At 47.2% G+C, this 16,743-nt stretch overlaps 1 protein-coding gene across 1 annotated transcript in view; it reads right to left on the bottom strand.

Moving 5' to 3' along the window:
- Positions 1-15,421, bottom strand: part of LOC144174886 (dynein heavy chain, cytoplasmic-like) — a 408,801-nt gene extending 393,380 nt beyond the window's left edge. The window contains exon 1 of the mRNA XM_077703850.1: positions 15,035-15,421. Within this exon, the coding sequence (XP_077559976.1) occupies positions 15,035-15,278 (244 nt within the window). The 5' untranslated portion in view covers positions 15,279-15,421. The remainder of the gene's footprint in view (positions 1-15,034) is intronic.
- Between the last annotated feature and the right edge of the window lie 1,322 nt (positions 15,422-16,743).

The raw sequence follows: 16,743 nt of genomic DNA, 5'->3' as shown, positions 1-16,743 counted from the left end.
GAAGCAACGCAACATGTAAGCTTCCCTCGAAAAGAAATCACCCACAACCGCAATGACAGAAATAAACAACAAAACTCAATTTTCTGACCCGCAAGAGCTGGATGCCATGTAAGGTCCAGCTGGTGCAAACGTACCAACTGCACCCAAGCTGCAGTGGCCACCACATTTCCAATCACAGCAGAACCACATTATTTCAACCCACCCTGTGCCGCATTTTCTCCCAAAAAACCATTAAAATTTAATAACTTATGCATGCATTAAAACTGAAGTGTCCTTAGCCATTTACAGCAAACATTCAGAGATCGAGGTAAGGCTGTCACTTGTTTTGTGCAAAGTTGGCATCATTTTTATATTTCTGGCTATTTTTGGCTTCAAAGGTCACTTAATTTTTAAAACGCTAACATTAATCCTTAAGCGACATATTTAGGAAATACCCATAGTTACTCTAATATTACAATTTTTTTTCACTTGCATCTCGCGAGCCTCAAGCAAAAAACTACCTATCTCCACTGCTTAAAATCCCACAGTTCAGATTGCAACCAAACTTGTGCACATTTCTTAGTAAATGTATTTGAATAAAGAGAGAAAAGAATAAGAGGGATCCCTGCCAATCCACAGCTCCTGACAGGTCATACTCAAATCATGACCAAGGGCCCCTTCACTCCTGAATTGCTGCACAGGTGATGGCCACCACCTCTCACCATAGAATGCACCAGAAAGTGGAGGGCTGTCTCCGCAGCGGAATTGGTAAAGCCTTGTTCACGTATTCCAAAAGTTGTGGGTTCATTCAAAAAGTGTCCACTTAGTTCCTCCATGCACTCCTTAATGCTTCACAGTGCTCGCCTGCCTGTCTGCATGTGTGCACACACACACACAAGCATGCCCACGCATGATATGGGCTAGTTGGCTGCAGCCAGACATGCATCCTATTCCTTTCTAGTGCCACATACATTCCCCAGAGATGAGCTATAGTCAAGCTGAAACCTCCTGAGCACCTTTGCTTTTTGGCAACACAAATCCTAGCACTAGTCCTGTGTGGTCTTTCCTTATTGTGCCGTCTTTACTGCGCTAATTAACCATGACACAAGCATGCATGCGCGCGCCCGCATGCACGCACACGCACAAGCGCGCGCAAGCCAAATGAAGATTTAAGGTCCTTTCCTACGCGAGAAATAAGAAGGGTCATAGAAAGGGAATGTCAAGGGATTTCGAAGTTAAATAAATTGGCCCAGCTTGCACTTGAGGTACAAGGCTGGAGAAACAGCAGAGCTGGCAGCCCCTCTCCCTTCGTCAGAGAACCAGCTGTTGCCCCTCACATGAATTTCCAAACTTGCCGCTGAAAAGTTATCCATGACTGGCAGGCCCAGATCATTTCGTCTGCAGCCTTTCGCACCTCTCCCAAAGTGGACCGCATTGGCATGCGTTAGAACCCACGGCAACCAGCTTCAAACTTGGCATCTGTACTGCAAACTGGGAGTCTGTGCTCCCCACTCCAGGTGCAAACGCACGTGAACTAGCGAGGAGAACGGCACATGAAAGATCAGCGTCCTCGAAGGTCGAGCTCGCCAAAGCCGAGCGGAGTGGGTCAGGGTACAACATGTTAAGGGCATATTAGTAGAAATTAAGAAGAAGAAATGGATGTGCGCAGGGCATGTAACATGAAGGCAAGATAACCATTGGTCATTAAGGGTAACAGAGTGGATCCCTAGAGAAGGCAAGCGTGGCAGGGAGCAGTCGAAAGTTAGGTGGGCAGATGAGACCCACAAGTTTGCAGGGATAAATTGGTCGCAGTTAGCACAGGACCAGGATAATTGGAGACCTATGGGAGAGGCCTTTGCCCTGCATTGGGCGCAAATCCTACTGTTTCATACTAATATATACTAGAGGGAAATCTGTCGCTGGCGTCGCAGGCCACCGCGGGCGGCACTACAGTGGCTAGAATAGGGAAGTGTGACGAAGGCGCCACGGCTCACGTGCGCATCTTGGATGCAACCACACAGTGGCACTGACACCCGCTTTCATGTCGCCCAACGGTGCAGTCAACGCCGCGTCATGCAGTTGCAGTCCGATAAGCTCCCTGTTTGTGATGCATTTTTTTTTACCTCAACTTATTTCACAATTCCAGCAACTATATAATAATATAGGCGTCCTATTAAATCTACAAAGAACATGTTATTTGTCTCGAAGGCCGTCTTGAGATGCTCTCGCAAGCGGCCAGCCGGGAAACTTCAAATTTTGCTTCATTACAGTCGCTTTTAGCGCATAAATTTGAAGGCACAGACACAGCTACCAAACTAAAATCAGTCCTTGAATGAATTTCGGTCTGAGCTGTTTGTTAAGGGAAGTTGCAATTAGATTATTGAATTCTCTGGCATGGATAAGTCGCCTTGGGTAACTGAATATTTACATTTCTGCACGATTTATTCGACAGTTTTCTATGCCGGTTATAATTTAATAGATTAATGGAGCCGGGTGTAGTTATCGAAATGTTACAGCAACGGCTGAATGTGTTATCAATCACTATTTTCTATACTGTCGATGGTGGCTCCATTCAGCTAAGAACACATAATTTCGTGCTCACTTCGTTTTTGTTTTTTTTTTTAAACATTAACTAAAACACTATAATTTGGCAAGCCTAAAAGGTTTGATATTACGATACACAATTGAAGAAATAATCAAACCAACAGCGACACTTCATTGACACGTACCTGATAATTGTTATGTAAGTAATAATGAGAATAAAGGTTTCGTTTCGCATACTTCCCCATTTATAATCGCCAATGACAAGCAAAAAAGCAGTTTGATAAATCCTCACCACTCACAATTTTTCAGAGAAAGCGTTAACATTTTATATTCACCTAATTTAGAGCCGTGCACGGGCCGCAATTTCTAGGCCCGGCCCGACCCGGCCCGATAGAGACACGGCCCAGGCCCGGCCCGGGTTCGAGAAATTCATAAAAATTGAGCCCGAGCCCAGCCCGAGCCCGACAAACTTCTAAAACATGAGCCCGAGCCCGGCAGAGTATTGTTAAAGGGACACTGAAGTGATATGTAAACATTGCGGGATTACAAGCGTAAATTGTAGTCCAGAGTCCCTAGGCCCTGTTTTGACCACTCTTAACGCGTTTACGCGAATTTATTTAGTAGAAAAATCAATGCGAAAATGCTGTCCTTGTCCTCCTCTCTGCACCCTTGCCCATTTTCTGTGGTGTTTTCGTGTGACGTCAGGTGGAGATGAGCTGGCAATTGACTGCGCTACTGCACGGCTCGCCGGCCTTCCGACAGAGTCAGTCGGCCCAGCGTTTCGTCGCCGGCCGCCGACGGGTCGTCGCAATTCATTCACTCAGTTGAAACGAAGCCAGGACACGTTTGCGAATGGAAGAATGTGCCCTTCTTTACTTTGTTAGTTTGTACACTGTATCTAGCTCCAAGTCAAGATCACTTCACACAAGCGCTGCACAAGCGCACATGCGACGCTTCGCTGACTGGTACGCCAGTAGGAAAATATAAGGCCTCTTGAAGGCGGGAGAAGAGTCAGCAAAGTCAATATAGGCACTAAGGAAATAAAATCAACTGAAAATTTTACCCTGCAGCGTAAAACTAGGGTGCAGGAAGCACTTTTTTTGCATTCGGCGAACAAGCACAGCGGTCAGCAGCACGACTACGCATCTGCGAACGCTTTTCCGTCTAAGAAATGCGATTGCTAGACATGAGATATTGTGGAAACTTGGGGGACGCTTACTGCACGAGCGCAATAGTCACCTAAGCTGCTTGATATGCTAAAACTAAACAAAAGTGTAAAATGGTTATACATTATATACCTTCAGCAGCGCTCGCCCGTGGCCGAGTGGTCTGGAGCGCTACGTATGCTATTGCAAGTGTTTTGCAAGTCACGAGTTCGAATCCCCGAAGGTACATTCTTTTTTCTTTTTATAAGTTGACTTTTTCATTTTCGGCCGATGTTTTCTATACTGAGTTCACCATTTTTGGGCCTTAACGTAAACTGCTCCACGAACTAGTTCACAGAACGTGCGCAGGCTGACACTGGCACGCTAGCGAGTTCTCGTTGGCATGCTGTTGCCATAAGCACCGACTGCTTGCAGGCAGTGGGCACAAGCCAGAATCCACAGACCCTTGGCCTGGTGCGAACACTCTTTTTATGATACAGGCATGAGTGAGGCAAGCTCCAAATATGGGGGAAAGGCGCATGACATTACAGCGTCTGTGGGGACGCATCCACTGCGTAGGCCTCGGCTAGTGATTGCTACGATTCCAAGCCGTCCTGGGAGGCTTACCCAGGGTGTCTAGCAAATTGCCTAATTCAATTTCCCTGACTTTTCCATGACCATTTTAGTCGAAATTCCCTGACCTATACAGGCGCCATTCTATGGAAATGGTCCGTGAAGCATATAAAAAGCGTACAGAAAGCACATTTTATCGTAGGGAAAAACACATTTGTTGCAAGTGCCCTGATTCTCAAATTGCACTTTGATTAACTTCAGTTCGTTCAGCTTGAGGTTTGCTTGCCTTCAGTTGCGGCTTCAGAAAGTTTATTTCATCTCGTGGGATAGAAGCTTCAAGTTGCGCTTCAGCGAGCACCTTTTGCTTTTTTTTCTCGATTGTCCTGGCTCGACATGCAACGTGAACCGCATGCAGGGGTGAGACAGCTGAATCAGATTTGGGAGCAGTTTTTGGAGCAGTGAAATCTCGATTTTGGAGCAGAAGAACCTTGATTTGGAGCAGAAGTACGACATTTCATAAATAGCCACCTTAGGAGTCTAAAAAAATAATATTTTTGGCAATGCAGGAGGAAAAGTGCACTTTTTTAATCGGTTTTGAACGTACATAACACTGAAACAGCCTTTCAATAAAGTTTTTTTCTATCAGAGTATCACAAGATACGAACTGCACTACTTTTACAAACCATTTTTAAAATTTTAGGCTGTATGCGTAGAATGGAGGGCCGTTGAAAATATCTAATTGAAAAACGAAGCAATCCTAAGGCATTTTTATTATCATGTGAATGCCGAAATTGTTATTTTTGTAATCCCATCCTCGGCTTTACGCACAAGTGTAGAGCCACGGCAAAAGTTGCGCAAAGCAAGGTGACAGTGCACGTTCACTACGATCGTAATTTGAGTAACACTATGTTTAGCCGTCCCCCTCTCGGCATTAAATTTCACTTCAGATAAATGAACCATTATTACTAGCGTTAAATAATAGCACGTCCCGCTATCGGACACTGCTTGAACATTTTGCGGCGATGTAGCCTGCGGCGCTGCGCCGCTACTTCTGCAGTGTCGATCGTCCCATTCCCCCCGCTCACAAGCTCACTGTCAAAGGCAGCAATAACTCAGCGTTTTATAACACCGCAATGGATCCCAAATTTCACTTCAAGCACGCATCGGCCTCACATTCAAAGCCGAAACACGGCGAATTCGCGGGCGCCGTGTTGTTTTTGATGAACTCCCGTCCTTGGAGTCCCGCAACAGATCAAAGGTCTAAATGTAAACCCAGCCACCCCCATGACAAAAATCACGGTAGAAATCGGCAAAAAGCACTCCGCCTCATCCACAAGCAACTGCTTCGCCCGGTGGCCACGTTTTCATATCTTCACCACACCAAGATGGCGCCGCCCAGTAATGTCGTTCCAGAGATACGGCGCTCCGAAAATTGCCGTTTTTTTCATCAACTTGCACATGTAGTTTGACGCCTCAATACACGAGTATTTTTTCTACAGGACTTTGCAATGGTTTTCGATGGGAAAACTTTAACAACGCACAGAATATAACATGTGCGACACGACATTGTGACTTTCGAAAAAACTATCTCGGGGACACTTTTATGCAGGTTTTTTTATTGAATGATCAATCACTTAAACCTTTAAAAACAGCATCACCTTGGGTATGCTGAAAAATTATGCCGTCAGTGAGCATTTTCCCCCATTGAAACTGACGGGAGCGTTAAAATCATTCGCACTAAGAGTGTTTTGGAGCAGTTTGGCGCAATTTTTACAATTTTCAAGCTTTTGGAGCATCCTGGCGCAGGAAAACAAATTTGTATCAAATCTGCGCAATATGCGCAGCTGTCTCACCCCTGGCATGGTGCGTTTTTGCACGCGATTCGGGCGCGTCGGCGTTGTGCGTGCGATTTTTCGACGCCCACGTCGACGATTCTCGCGCGCGGAAGCTTCTGCCTCGCTCAGAAAATGGCGCGTGCGGCGAGCGGCAGTGGGAGGAGCCTGACGACTTGCGCCAATGGGGAGCCACGTGCCTCATGGCGGCAGTTTCGAAGCGCTCGAGACAGCCGGCTAACTCCGCCAGAGATGCTTAGGCTTACCACCCCGGGCAGGTATTGCATGGGAGCTTTCACTAGCGGCGCAGATGATGTTTTATAGCAACGTTTTCGGGCACATTAAAAGCTCCTTTACCGCACAAGCAACTTCGTGCGTGCCTTGTGCGGCATTTTAGAGAGCGCTTAGAAGCGGTCGCTCGAGCTTCGCGGTTTAAGCTGCCGCGATGTTGCCGCCGCCGGCAGCACCGCGCGCAGCGTGCGGGTGGTTCCGCGGCAGCGTCAGCGCGCCTGTGACGTGCGCGGTGCGTTTTCGCGAGCAGAAAACGCCGCATGCGGTTCATGCTAAACCATGTCATGTTCCTTTTTGACTATGTAATTCTGGCTCCTGATGTCATAAGAAAGAAGTTCTTTCGAGATTACCTCCCGAAAAGCGCTGCCTTTTAAAATTCGCTGGAAAAAAAATTGGGCCCATCTCCCCGCGAGGGGGACTCGAGTAAATGCGTCGCATAGGGGGTGGGTGTATTGCATTAACGTTTAGTGTTTGGGGAGTTGGTGGTAGTGAATGCGTTGTATCAGCAGCTTCTTGACGTAGTTTGAATGAGTCAAGGATATAAGGCGCGTTCGTAGCCTGCAATTCTGTGTCTGCTTTGTGGCACAGTGGGTAGAGCACCATGTACATTGCGTTCCGCCCGCAGGGTCGAGGGATCGAAACCAGGCGCCAGATAGTATTTTTTATATATACCGTATTTTCCGGTCTATAAGTCGCACCTTTGTATAAGTCGCACCCCCCTCAAAATGACAGTTTTTCCGAAAAAAAACGTATATAAGTCGCACTGGTGTATAAGACGCACTTGTTAATTAGGTAAACTCACAGTGAATCAGATCGTTAGAAAGAGCGGCGAAAGTACATGGTTGCGGCGGCCGCCACCTATCAACGCATCGCCCGGTGAGGAGGGCTAGACACGTGCATCTCCCGTCCAAAGTCTTGACAGAACAAAGTTCTCAAAAATGGTTTATTGATACACACAGATGGCATGTACTTAAAAACAGCGTTAGGCAAAACCATCTAAGTCGTCTTTCTTCGACTCGCTAACAAACAATTCAGCAACTTCAAGTTGGAGTTCCGCCAGCACATCGCTATCGCCCTCCGACTCACTGATATCTTCTCCGCCAACATCGTCACCACTCGCGGAACGGATCATTCCGGCCTTTATGAACCCGGCTACAACTGCTTTTGTAGAAATGGAGTCCCAAGAGTCGGAGACCCATTTGGCCACCTCTCCAAACGTCGCGTGTCTTTCACGTGCTCTCGTAAATCAGCGCAATAAAGGTGTCATGGCGGACGGAAGTGACGCGACCGGAAGCGGCCTGAAAATCGAAACTTATCAGCAAGCTGTCATTTTAAAAATTAGCAGCACGTTTACCTCCTTCAGAGTAACTCTCTGTGATAATTTATAAGCTGCATTTTATTTTTGCTACCCAGTATGATATTACTTTGAATTTATTCTGAACTGTAGTTACTGCGCATGGAAGAAAGTGGCGCGCGGTTGTCGCAGGCCATTGCCATTGTTTTCGACTGGAATAAACTCCTAATTCTTTGATTTAATGTCCTGAAGCGACATATGGGCTATGAGGAACAGTAGCGGTGGGCTTCGGATTCATTTTGACCATAGAGCTGTGTCTCCTAACGTGCGCTGCCCACGCGCGGCCGCCGCGAACCGGAATTCTTCCATACATAAGTCGCACCGGTGGATAAACGCACACACGAAAATTTCAGAAAAAAACCGTGACCTATACACCGGAAAATACGGTAGTGTAGGAGGAGGCGTGCGGACTACGACTACGGATGTCAACGCGGGTGACATTGTGAGTTACTGAAATGCTCTGCATTTAAAAGCGCGTCGTGCGGGTGATTTGGGCACCACACACATCGTCCCTCTCCGCAAGTGCACCCAGCAACCTAAGCCAGCTGCAAGCTGTGTGAACCGCACGCCGAGTTTCTGCACGTGATTCGCGCGCTGTATTTTTACGGCCCCGTCGACGATTTCATGCCTGCGGTGGCTCCTTTCCTGCACAAGTGCGTTTGTGCCTTGAGTAGCATTTTAAGATTTTAATAAGTGGTAAAAGCGGCCGTTGGAGCTACCGCACTACTTTGCGACCGGTGCTGCCGCCATGTTGCCGGCGCCTGCCGCTTGGCACACACCGTGCCGAGAAAACGTTTCATGCGGATCACGCTTTCGTCACCCGCGAACGTGTTGCGTTTGTGTAACTTGGGGGACCCAAGACTGGTTTCCCCTATTCTAAAACAGTGTGGGAAGGCCCCGAAGTGGTTTTCCCTGACTGGTACTACTTGATAGAAAAATTCCCTGACAATTTCCTGACTTTTCCCGGTGGCTCAAAATTCCCCGACTTTTCCCTGTTCTCCCGGTTTTCCCGGTCGCTAGACACCCTACTTATGCATTTTACAGCCGACAACATGGCAGAAGCGCGGTACGACGATTACCAAGATATCAAGAATGCCCATCCAACGATGCCGTCGGATGTCAAGCATGTTTTACAGAACCGAAACCGAAACTTGTATGAATGCTAACAAATCACGGTGCGTCTCCTCCTGTCATCACATCCTTTAGTTGGTGCGGCCGCCACAAACCGCTCATGGTAGTTTTTCTTCTTTCGCGCTTTGTAAAATAATTGCCGACTTGTCAACCGGATAAACGATGAAAAGTGTGCAAATTTGAGCCAGTCTACGCAGTGCAAGCAAAAATGGGAGCTTGGCAAATTCACTTCAGTGTCTCTTTAAATATCATCCCTAGTCCGACAAGATTTTGACATGAACTTGATGAAGTTTGCTGTTAACCTAAAAAGCGTAAGCACAAAGCGAATACGACTACTTTAGATTTAAATTTCCTTTAAACTTGGACCAAAATTTGTACAACTTATCCTCACTTAGAAGCTGTATTTTCGGCAGTCGTGTAACTTCATTTGCCAGTCTTCGAAATCAAGGCAGATACCTTAAATGATTCCGAAAAAGTGGATTTTTTTATTATGCAATTCTTCAACAGATATTGCACCTTTCGTTCTTCCATTCCTTGCTGAAACTTGATCAGATGATGCGCCCGGTTTCAACATTTGATTTTTGTCTTTCCCTGTAGTTACGTTGGCAGCATGATTTTATCAGCACTTCTGTTCTTTCTTGCCTTTAGTCATGGCTCTAAAAAAATTCTTGCGCGAAAAAATCATGGGCTCTGCTTCGAAAATTAGTTCTTCAAACTCTGCACACACTGCGAAATCCAGGTCACGTTTTTTTCTGTTTGTTGTAGTTTGAAAAGGAGAGAGAAAATACAATCATGTGGCTGGAGTGTGCTCATTTTCTGTCCCGCTCTCTCCCACTAAGCTGATGGTACCCAGACGTTTCTTTATTGATGTGAAGGCTTTCCAAGTGCAATCGTCTTTTCATCATATCTTTTAATGGCACGGAAGTGAATTATTTTGTTTTCACTTTACCTGAAATAACAAGAAAACTTTCTCTTGCCAACAATTTAGAATTTGCGGCCCAGGATAGCCGGGCCTCAGGAACTTCCCAGCCCGGATCGGACCGGCATGGCCCGACAAAACTTTGATTCAAGCCCGAGCTCGGCCCGGGCCTGATTCAATGCGTGCTACCCGGCCCAAGCCCGGCCCACTGGCCGGGCTCGGGGTTTCAGTCCAGCCCAGGCCCGTGCACTGCACTAACCTAATTACTCTTCCTCATCCTAACTTAACCGCACCCCTTTATTTATGCCCTGCGGTGAAATCAATGTTTTATAAACGTGCTTGCCTGACTGGTTTAATGGAATAGTAACATTTCGGTAATCTAGAGAGTTAGCGGCAAGCGCGGGGGCATCGTTCAATTCGTCCAGTGACAACCAGCCCATCCATATTCGCGGCATTTTTGTGGAGGTGCAACTTTCGTTTGTTTTTACTACCTTCCGTTTCGTTTTCTGCTTTTGGGCCCTGGCTTTGAGAGGTAATGTGGCACGTTTGGGAATTAAGATCGTTGAGATCGCATCCGGCTGGAGAAACGGCATGCACATCATGGCGAGATGGTGCACTAGCACATCAGCACACCATGTGCACCAGCGCACCATTTCACCTCGGGTGTTGTGTTCAAATTTAGGCGCGACGTTAACTGCGGATTGAAATGTTCGAGCGGCTTGTTGCCTCGTGGTGTGTTGCTCTGCCACTTGAGCCCCGTTTACTTGTCTTCCGGCACCCCGAAAAGCAACAACTTCTGGAACCATTTATTACCCGTCGTGCAATCAAGCACGAAACAGTGACTGTAATGCTGGCGGCTTATCCCAGACCAAATTTCAGCACCATATCCAGCATAACTGACGAAGCGCGACAAAAATTTAGAACGAAAAGATCGGAAAACGCGCTTACGGCCATGTATCGTGCACTCAGCTCGACGTGTAAACGACACTAGTGCCATCTCGCGGATGCATGAAAGGCGGCGACGATGGTGGCCATAGGAGCCGACCGGCGGTAATCACACTTCCCTATTCTAGACACTGTAGCGGCGCCATTGCCGCTAGCGACGTTCCTCGCCTGCTTGGCTTAGCTAGCCATATGGCTTATTTTTTGTCTCGAAGCCAAAATCAACAAAAAGGGGTAACATTTTTTTCTTGTTCATCGTGCATGAAGCTTGTACATAATCACTGACAAATTAATCTTATTGGAGGCTAAATTTTATGACAAAGCAAATTTGATGAACCTTCTAGAGTAATATTGTTGCATTTTTGCAGCCAGAGCCAACTTTTCAGCCTGTTTATGAGCCATGCCAAGGACAAGTGGAACGTGCCTGCCCAGTACATGATGGAACACTCGCAGAAGCATGGCTCCCATAGACAGTGGCGCCAAATTTGCCTTTAGTGTATATTAGTATGAAACTCTATGGCGCAGATAGGCTGATTATGATGATCAGCACCACCCCCACACCCCATGTTCCCCTGCACCCAGCAGCAACAAAAATGCATCACCCCCCAATTCCACCCATTGTGCTGTCGTATCTTCTGACCTATTCATTCACTCATCAGATGCTTTCGACCACTCACTCCTGCACTTTCTCAGCAGCAACTCTCTCAGCGGCGTAGACTGTCAGATTCACTGACTAGCGTGATTGGCACTGCTCCAAGCCTCAAATTTAAGTTTCTAATTCTAAAGCTTCAGCAGTGTCACAGGCCTAAGTAAAGAACCTGTGCTAAGTAAATAAACAAAGCACAATCTTGCGCTCCCTTGCACCAGATAAAAAACTGCTGCAACAACACGGATATCCATTATTGCTGCGTCGGCAGGACTGGCTCCATCAGAACCTTGATATCGTGCAAAAATAAGCAAAAGAAACTTTTTCACATGTGGATAGAGCAACCACACTGTATGTCAGGCTAAATATGAGTGATAGCAGAATTTCAGCGGGTTGAAACGATTGCCCCAAACTGGGGCAGCAGCTTCGGTCAAGCGCTTTGCACGCTGATGATGCAGGCATGGAATTCCCCCAAGCTGACAGCGGCGACCCTAGCGGCAGCTTCTGTCCCTGTTAGGAAACTGCGGCCAGAGTTTTGTGACCAGAAAAGCATTGAAGGACTCCGGCATTCACTTTGCGTCTCTTCCCCCTGAACTTGTGCACAGGCCCAGGCCTCAGCCACAGGATGCAGGGTGGTTGAGCAACCCAAGGCCTTTCCAGGGAAGTTGAGCCATTTTCCCTTACCCACGCACTCGCCACCATAAAAAGGGTCCTATCCAAGCCTCACATCAAAGTGCTTGGATAATATCTAGGTGCACAAAACGCATTTTCTCGAATTAGAGCCCCTAAATTACCTCGTCCACTATTGATTGATTGATTGTAGGGTTTTAACGCGCCGACGCAGGCGATGAGGCGCACCGCAGTGGAGGGCTCCGGGTTAATTTTGACCACCTGGGTATCTTTAAGGTGCGCCAAAATCTCCTACACACGGGCGTTTTTGCTTTTCGCCTCTATCAGAAAAGCGGCCGCCACAGCCGGGAATCGAACCCCCGACCTCGTGCTCAGCAGTGCAACGCCTTAGCCACTGAGCCACCCCGGCGGGTGACCTAATCCACTATTGCTGCAACATTTGTAAACATGTGCAAAATATTTACAACACCCTCCTGTGTTCCCTACAGCCTCCGACAGATGGTAACCATGTAACAATGCCGTTTACACAGTCCTGCAAAGCAATGCTTTGGCCAACTTGTCGAATGCCATGCAATGCAGACTAGCATCGCACACACGAGGAAAGAATGCCTTGCTGCTGTGCAATTGGATGCTTGAAAAAAAAAAATGACATCTTTCTGAAACAAATTGCAAAAAACATTGTTACAAACACCTGAAGCCTGTCTCTTGATTGACATTCCATGGGCCTAACACAATCCTAATTCGATAACACAACAAAGAAAAAATGAAGAAACCTCTTAGTTTCGTCATTTTTTCTTGTCTGGGCAATTCAGTGTACACGTAGGTTTCTTCCGGCAGATTTAGTGCCTAAGGTGAACGGTCGACAGCACTCATAACAGACACCGTGCAAAGCAAACAACTGAATGAGCTCGTGTAATTGCACTTCACACATCAGCAGGACACGGTGACACCAACGTATCAATGCAGGATAGAAACGCAGTGTTTCGTTGTTGACTTAATGCCCTGAGCTAGAGGGGAGAAAAAGCGACTTGTACAGCAGACGAAGGGAAGTCGGAAGATGTGACGACAATGTTATTGGCACAAAGGCGGGACATGCGCGCTATACGTGTACAGAGCTGTAGGGCTGAACTGGTAGCGCTGTCACAGGTTCCCTCCTCCCTCCGATCGCGGCTGCAAAAGTTGGCAGCAGCATACTTGCACGATGTGCCACACCAGTGACCCGGCCTCGAGGCATGAAAAACTATTGCCTTACTGCTAGAGGCCCGTATTTTATACATGTGCTACACAAGCGTTTCGAAGGCCATTGAGTCGAATGTCATTTGACTCAAATGACCCCTTCGAGCTGCTAAACGATGTTTTTCAAAAACATTTGACTTTTATACCCGTGCTACACGAGCGTTTGGAAGGACATTTCAGTCGAAGGACCTTCGAAATTTCAAATGCCATTCGAACTGGAAGGAGTTTCGCCGATCTACACGGCGATTCTCAAAGGCAGTTGAAAGTTTCCGCATTCGCCCGCCATGTTTTGGTGTCGCCACTGCTGCCATGTTTCGTTCTTGGCGAAAATGTAATTTTAGAGTTATAATGGGCAAAAAAGCAATTATTAGAGACCAAATTGATAACTATCTACAAGCGCGAACAAAACATGCACAAGGCAGCCAGCTTCTTTTTGTCTTTTTTCGCACCGCCGGTGTTGAGAGTACCAAGTCACCTCGTAATCGTAGAGCGAGTGACAGAACGAAACAAGTGAACAAGTGAAAAATTATTAAGATCTTGCACTTCAAACACAAAGTTTTTCTCGTAAATAATTGGTTTTGTTATTACAGCTTGCAGAAACTGAGCCCGAGGGTACGACCGTTCGTGTTTCAAAGGCCTTTGAGTCTCTCAAAGGTCAGTTGTCGTGCTCCTTTGACTCAAATGGCATTTGAACCAAAGGCCTTTGAAAAAAGTCGTGTAGCAGCTCAAAGGTGTCATTTGAGTCAAAGGACATTCGACTCAAAGGCCTTCGAAACGCTCGTGTAGCACGGGTATTAAATGCCATTTGAGTCGAAGGAGGACGACATCTGACCTTTGAAATCTCAAAGGCCTTCGAAACGCGAACGGTCCTACTTTCGGGAGCAGTTCCTGCATGTCGTAATTACAGAAACAATTTACGAGTAAAAATTGTGGTTTAAAGTGGACAATCTTCATAATATCTCACTTATCTCTGTTTTCTATCACTCGCTCTACGTTCACAAGGTAACTTGGTACTCAACACTGTGGCTGCGAAAAAAAGAAAAAAGCTGGCTGTCAGCACATGCTTTGTGCACCCTTGTAGAATGTTATAAATTTGATCGCTAATAACTTTTTTGCTCATTTTAACTTTAAAATTAAATTATTGCCAATAACGAACAGGGAAGCAGAGGCGACACCGAAAACATGGCGGGCGAACGCAGAATCTTTCAACCGCCTTTGAGAATTGTGTAGATCGGCGGAACTCCCAGTTCGAATGGCATTTGAAATTTCGAAGGTCATTCGACTGAAATGTCCTTTCAAACGCTCGTGTAGCACAGGTATTACTAAATATGCAAACATGTCAAATCGGCATGCTACCTATCAGGGATAGGAACATCGTGTGTCCAGACATAGCTAGACGGAAGCGCGATGCTCCCAGCCAGCATCCAGCTCCCATCAGTAGACTACGACCGCGTCGCTTACGTCCAGACAGCGTCTTGCAAGCTAACGTAACCTTACAGACGCAGTTACAATACAGGAAAGGAGTAGAAAGGTTTGTCTCATTCATTCGCGCCCCGACAACCGGTTCTGGGAGGAGACGCCCAGCTTCCCGCGGACGCGCCTACTGTGACCATGTTCTCAAATTAACGAGCGAAAAATAAGAATGAGGGACAGTCACAGGCGCCACATGCGAAACGTGGTGCCCACAAACACTTGCCAAGAGATATCACCTACGCAAACACCGCTGCCGGAACACCCAAGTGGACTATGTCTACGTCAGCGGGCAGCGATTCCCGTTAGGCTTAAACCGGCCCCAGGAGATGGTGGATTCACCTTTGCTAGAAGATCGCTGCACGAACAGCGTCTTGACTTGTGGGTCCCCGATAAACTTGCGGAGAACGTCCAAGTTGACCTTGTCACTGAGGGCGGCCTCGAGGGAGGCCTGCGCAACGTCGTCTTCTTCGAGGAGAACTGGAACCACGCGACGAAGATACTTCACGAGCAAGCCGACATCGGCGAGCTCGACATCTTCAGCAGCGACAGGCGGCGCCAACCCTTCAGCGGTCTCAGCTGCCATGGTGCTCGATCACTTCAAGACATTACGCTGCAAGAGAACAGAAATGTCCATCAGTGTTCCACGCTCGCGTACACCGCAGCAGCAAGCCGAAAGAACAGCTGGTCTGAGGCGGCAACGGCTGACGATGCGTTATACACCGCATAGATCAATGCAATGCCACAGTGGCGCTGCCTAACTACCCATAATTATGATGATGATGATGGAAGTTGGGGCACAGTTTGGCAAGTGTCTGCACTGCTCCCTGCGGGCATCCTGCGGGAACAAGATCGGTTATATATATAGATCGGTCTCGGCGCGTCGTCTGCTACGTCGAGTCAGTATATTATCTCTATGGCTACGTCTTGCTTGAAAAGGCGCCGGTGAATGACCCTTTGAAATGCACGATCCAACTTCGCTCTAATCTTCCGCTTTTGTGACAAGAGCTCTACATTTTTATGGCCATTCTGAGGAGACACTACTTCGGATGGGAAAAAGGCAAGGCAAACGCGGCACAGTGTGCTGCTTGCCTTCAGGAGCTGCAACAGTAGTTGGCTTTATTAATAACGAAGAAAATAAACCAATTATTAAACCAATGTTTTTCGATGTTTTTATTTCTTTGGGCGGTATAAATGTGCTTTCTTGAAAGAAATAAAGTTTTTCTTGGATGAAAATATTTGTCATGCTATTTTTTTGTTCGTTTGCAAATCTGATTAACTGTCTATTAGCGTCATGGAGGAAAAAAAAGTTAGGAGACGGCATGACGTCACGCAGCTAGCCTTCGCAAGCCCAGGTCCGTTGAAGCCGCTCCCTCCGCCGTTTCCCTTTCTCAAGCCGCCGCAGTCGGGAGCGGTTTTTCGCACTTGATCTCACTCCCACTGCTCTCTGCGCATGCGCCGCGTTGTCATGGCAACGGAGACGCGTCGCCTGCGTCGTCTGCTTCCCCTCCGCCGTGGCTGCGCTCCGCGGCGCCGAAGTCAAACGGGAGCGCGCGGCCTCCATGGCGCGCGGCACGCCGTCGGCAACGAGAAGCGTGTAGCCGCGTATGCGATCGCGATGAAAACAAAAACCAAAAAAAAAAAAAAAAAGAAAAGAAGATTCGAACGCGGAGATCTAGGCATTGGGCACATTTTGCTCAGCCCAGCGATGAACAGCTGATCTCACGATTCGTGTCGTATGCGCTGGTTATGACTAAGCTAAATCGGCGCTAGCATGGGGTTTCATTGCGATGGTCACTTGATACAATCGGCGCCCTTGTCTGTGCATCCCATCCTTGTAGCGCCTGTTTCAGAACTTCTTACGCAGATTATCAACTTTTGTAAGCTGTGTATTTGATGTGCTTCCTTTGTCCGGGACGATGCTAGTCTCGTACGTGTTGATCAGTCTTTTTGTTGTTGTCGAAGTTGTTCTGTTCACCCTCCTGTGCTGGGCCTAAATAGAGGCTTGCTGTTCAAATAAATAAATAAATAAATAAATAAATAAATAAATA

This window comes from Haemaphysalis longicornis, unplaced genomic scaffold (assembly GCF_048455015.1).
Source record: "Haemaphysalis longicornis isolate Haplotype H1 unplaced genomic scaffold, Haemaphysalis longicornis Haplotype H1 scaffold_1, whole genome shotgun sequence".
Lineage (NCBI taxonomy): Eukaryota > Metazoa > Arthropoda > Arachnida > Ixodida > Ixodidae > Haemaphysalis > Haemaphysalis longicornis.
Note: the sequence above shows the minus strand (reverse complement) of the source record. Positions and strands in the feature narration are given on the sequence as shown.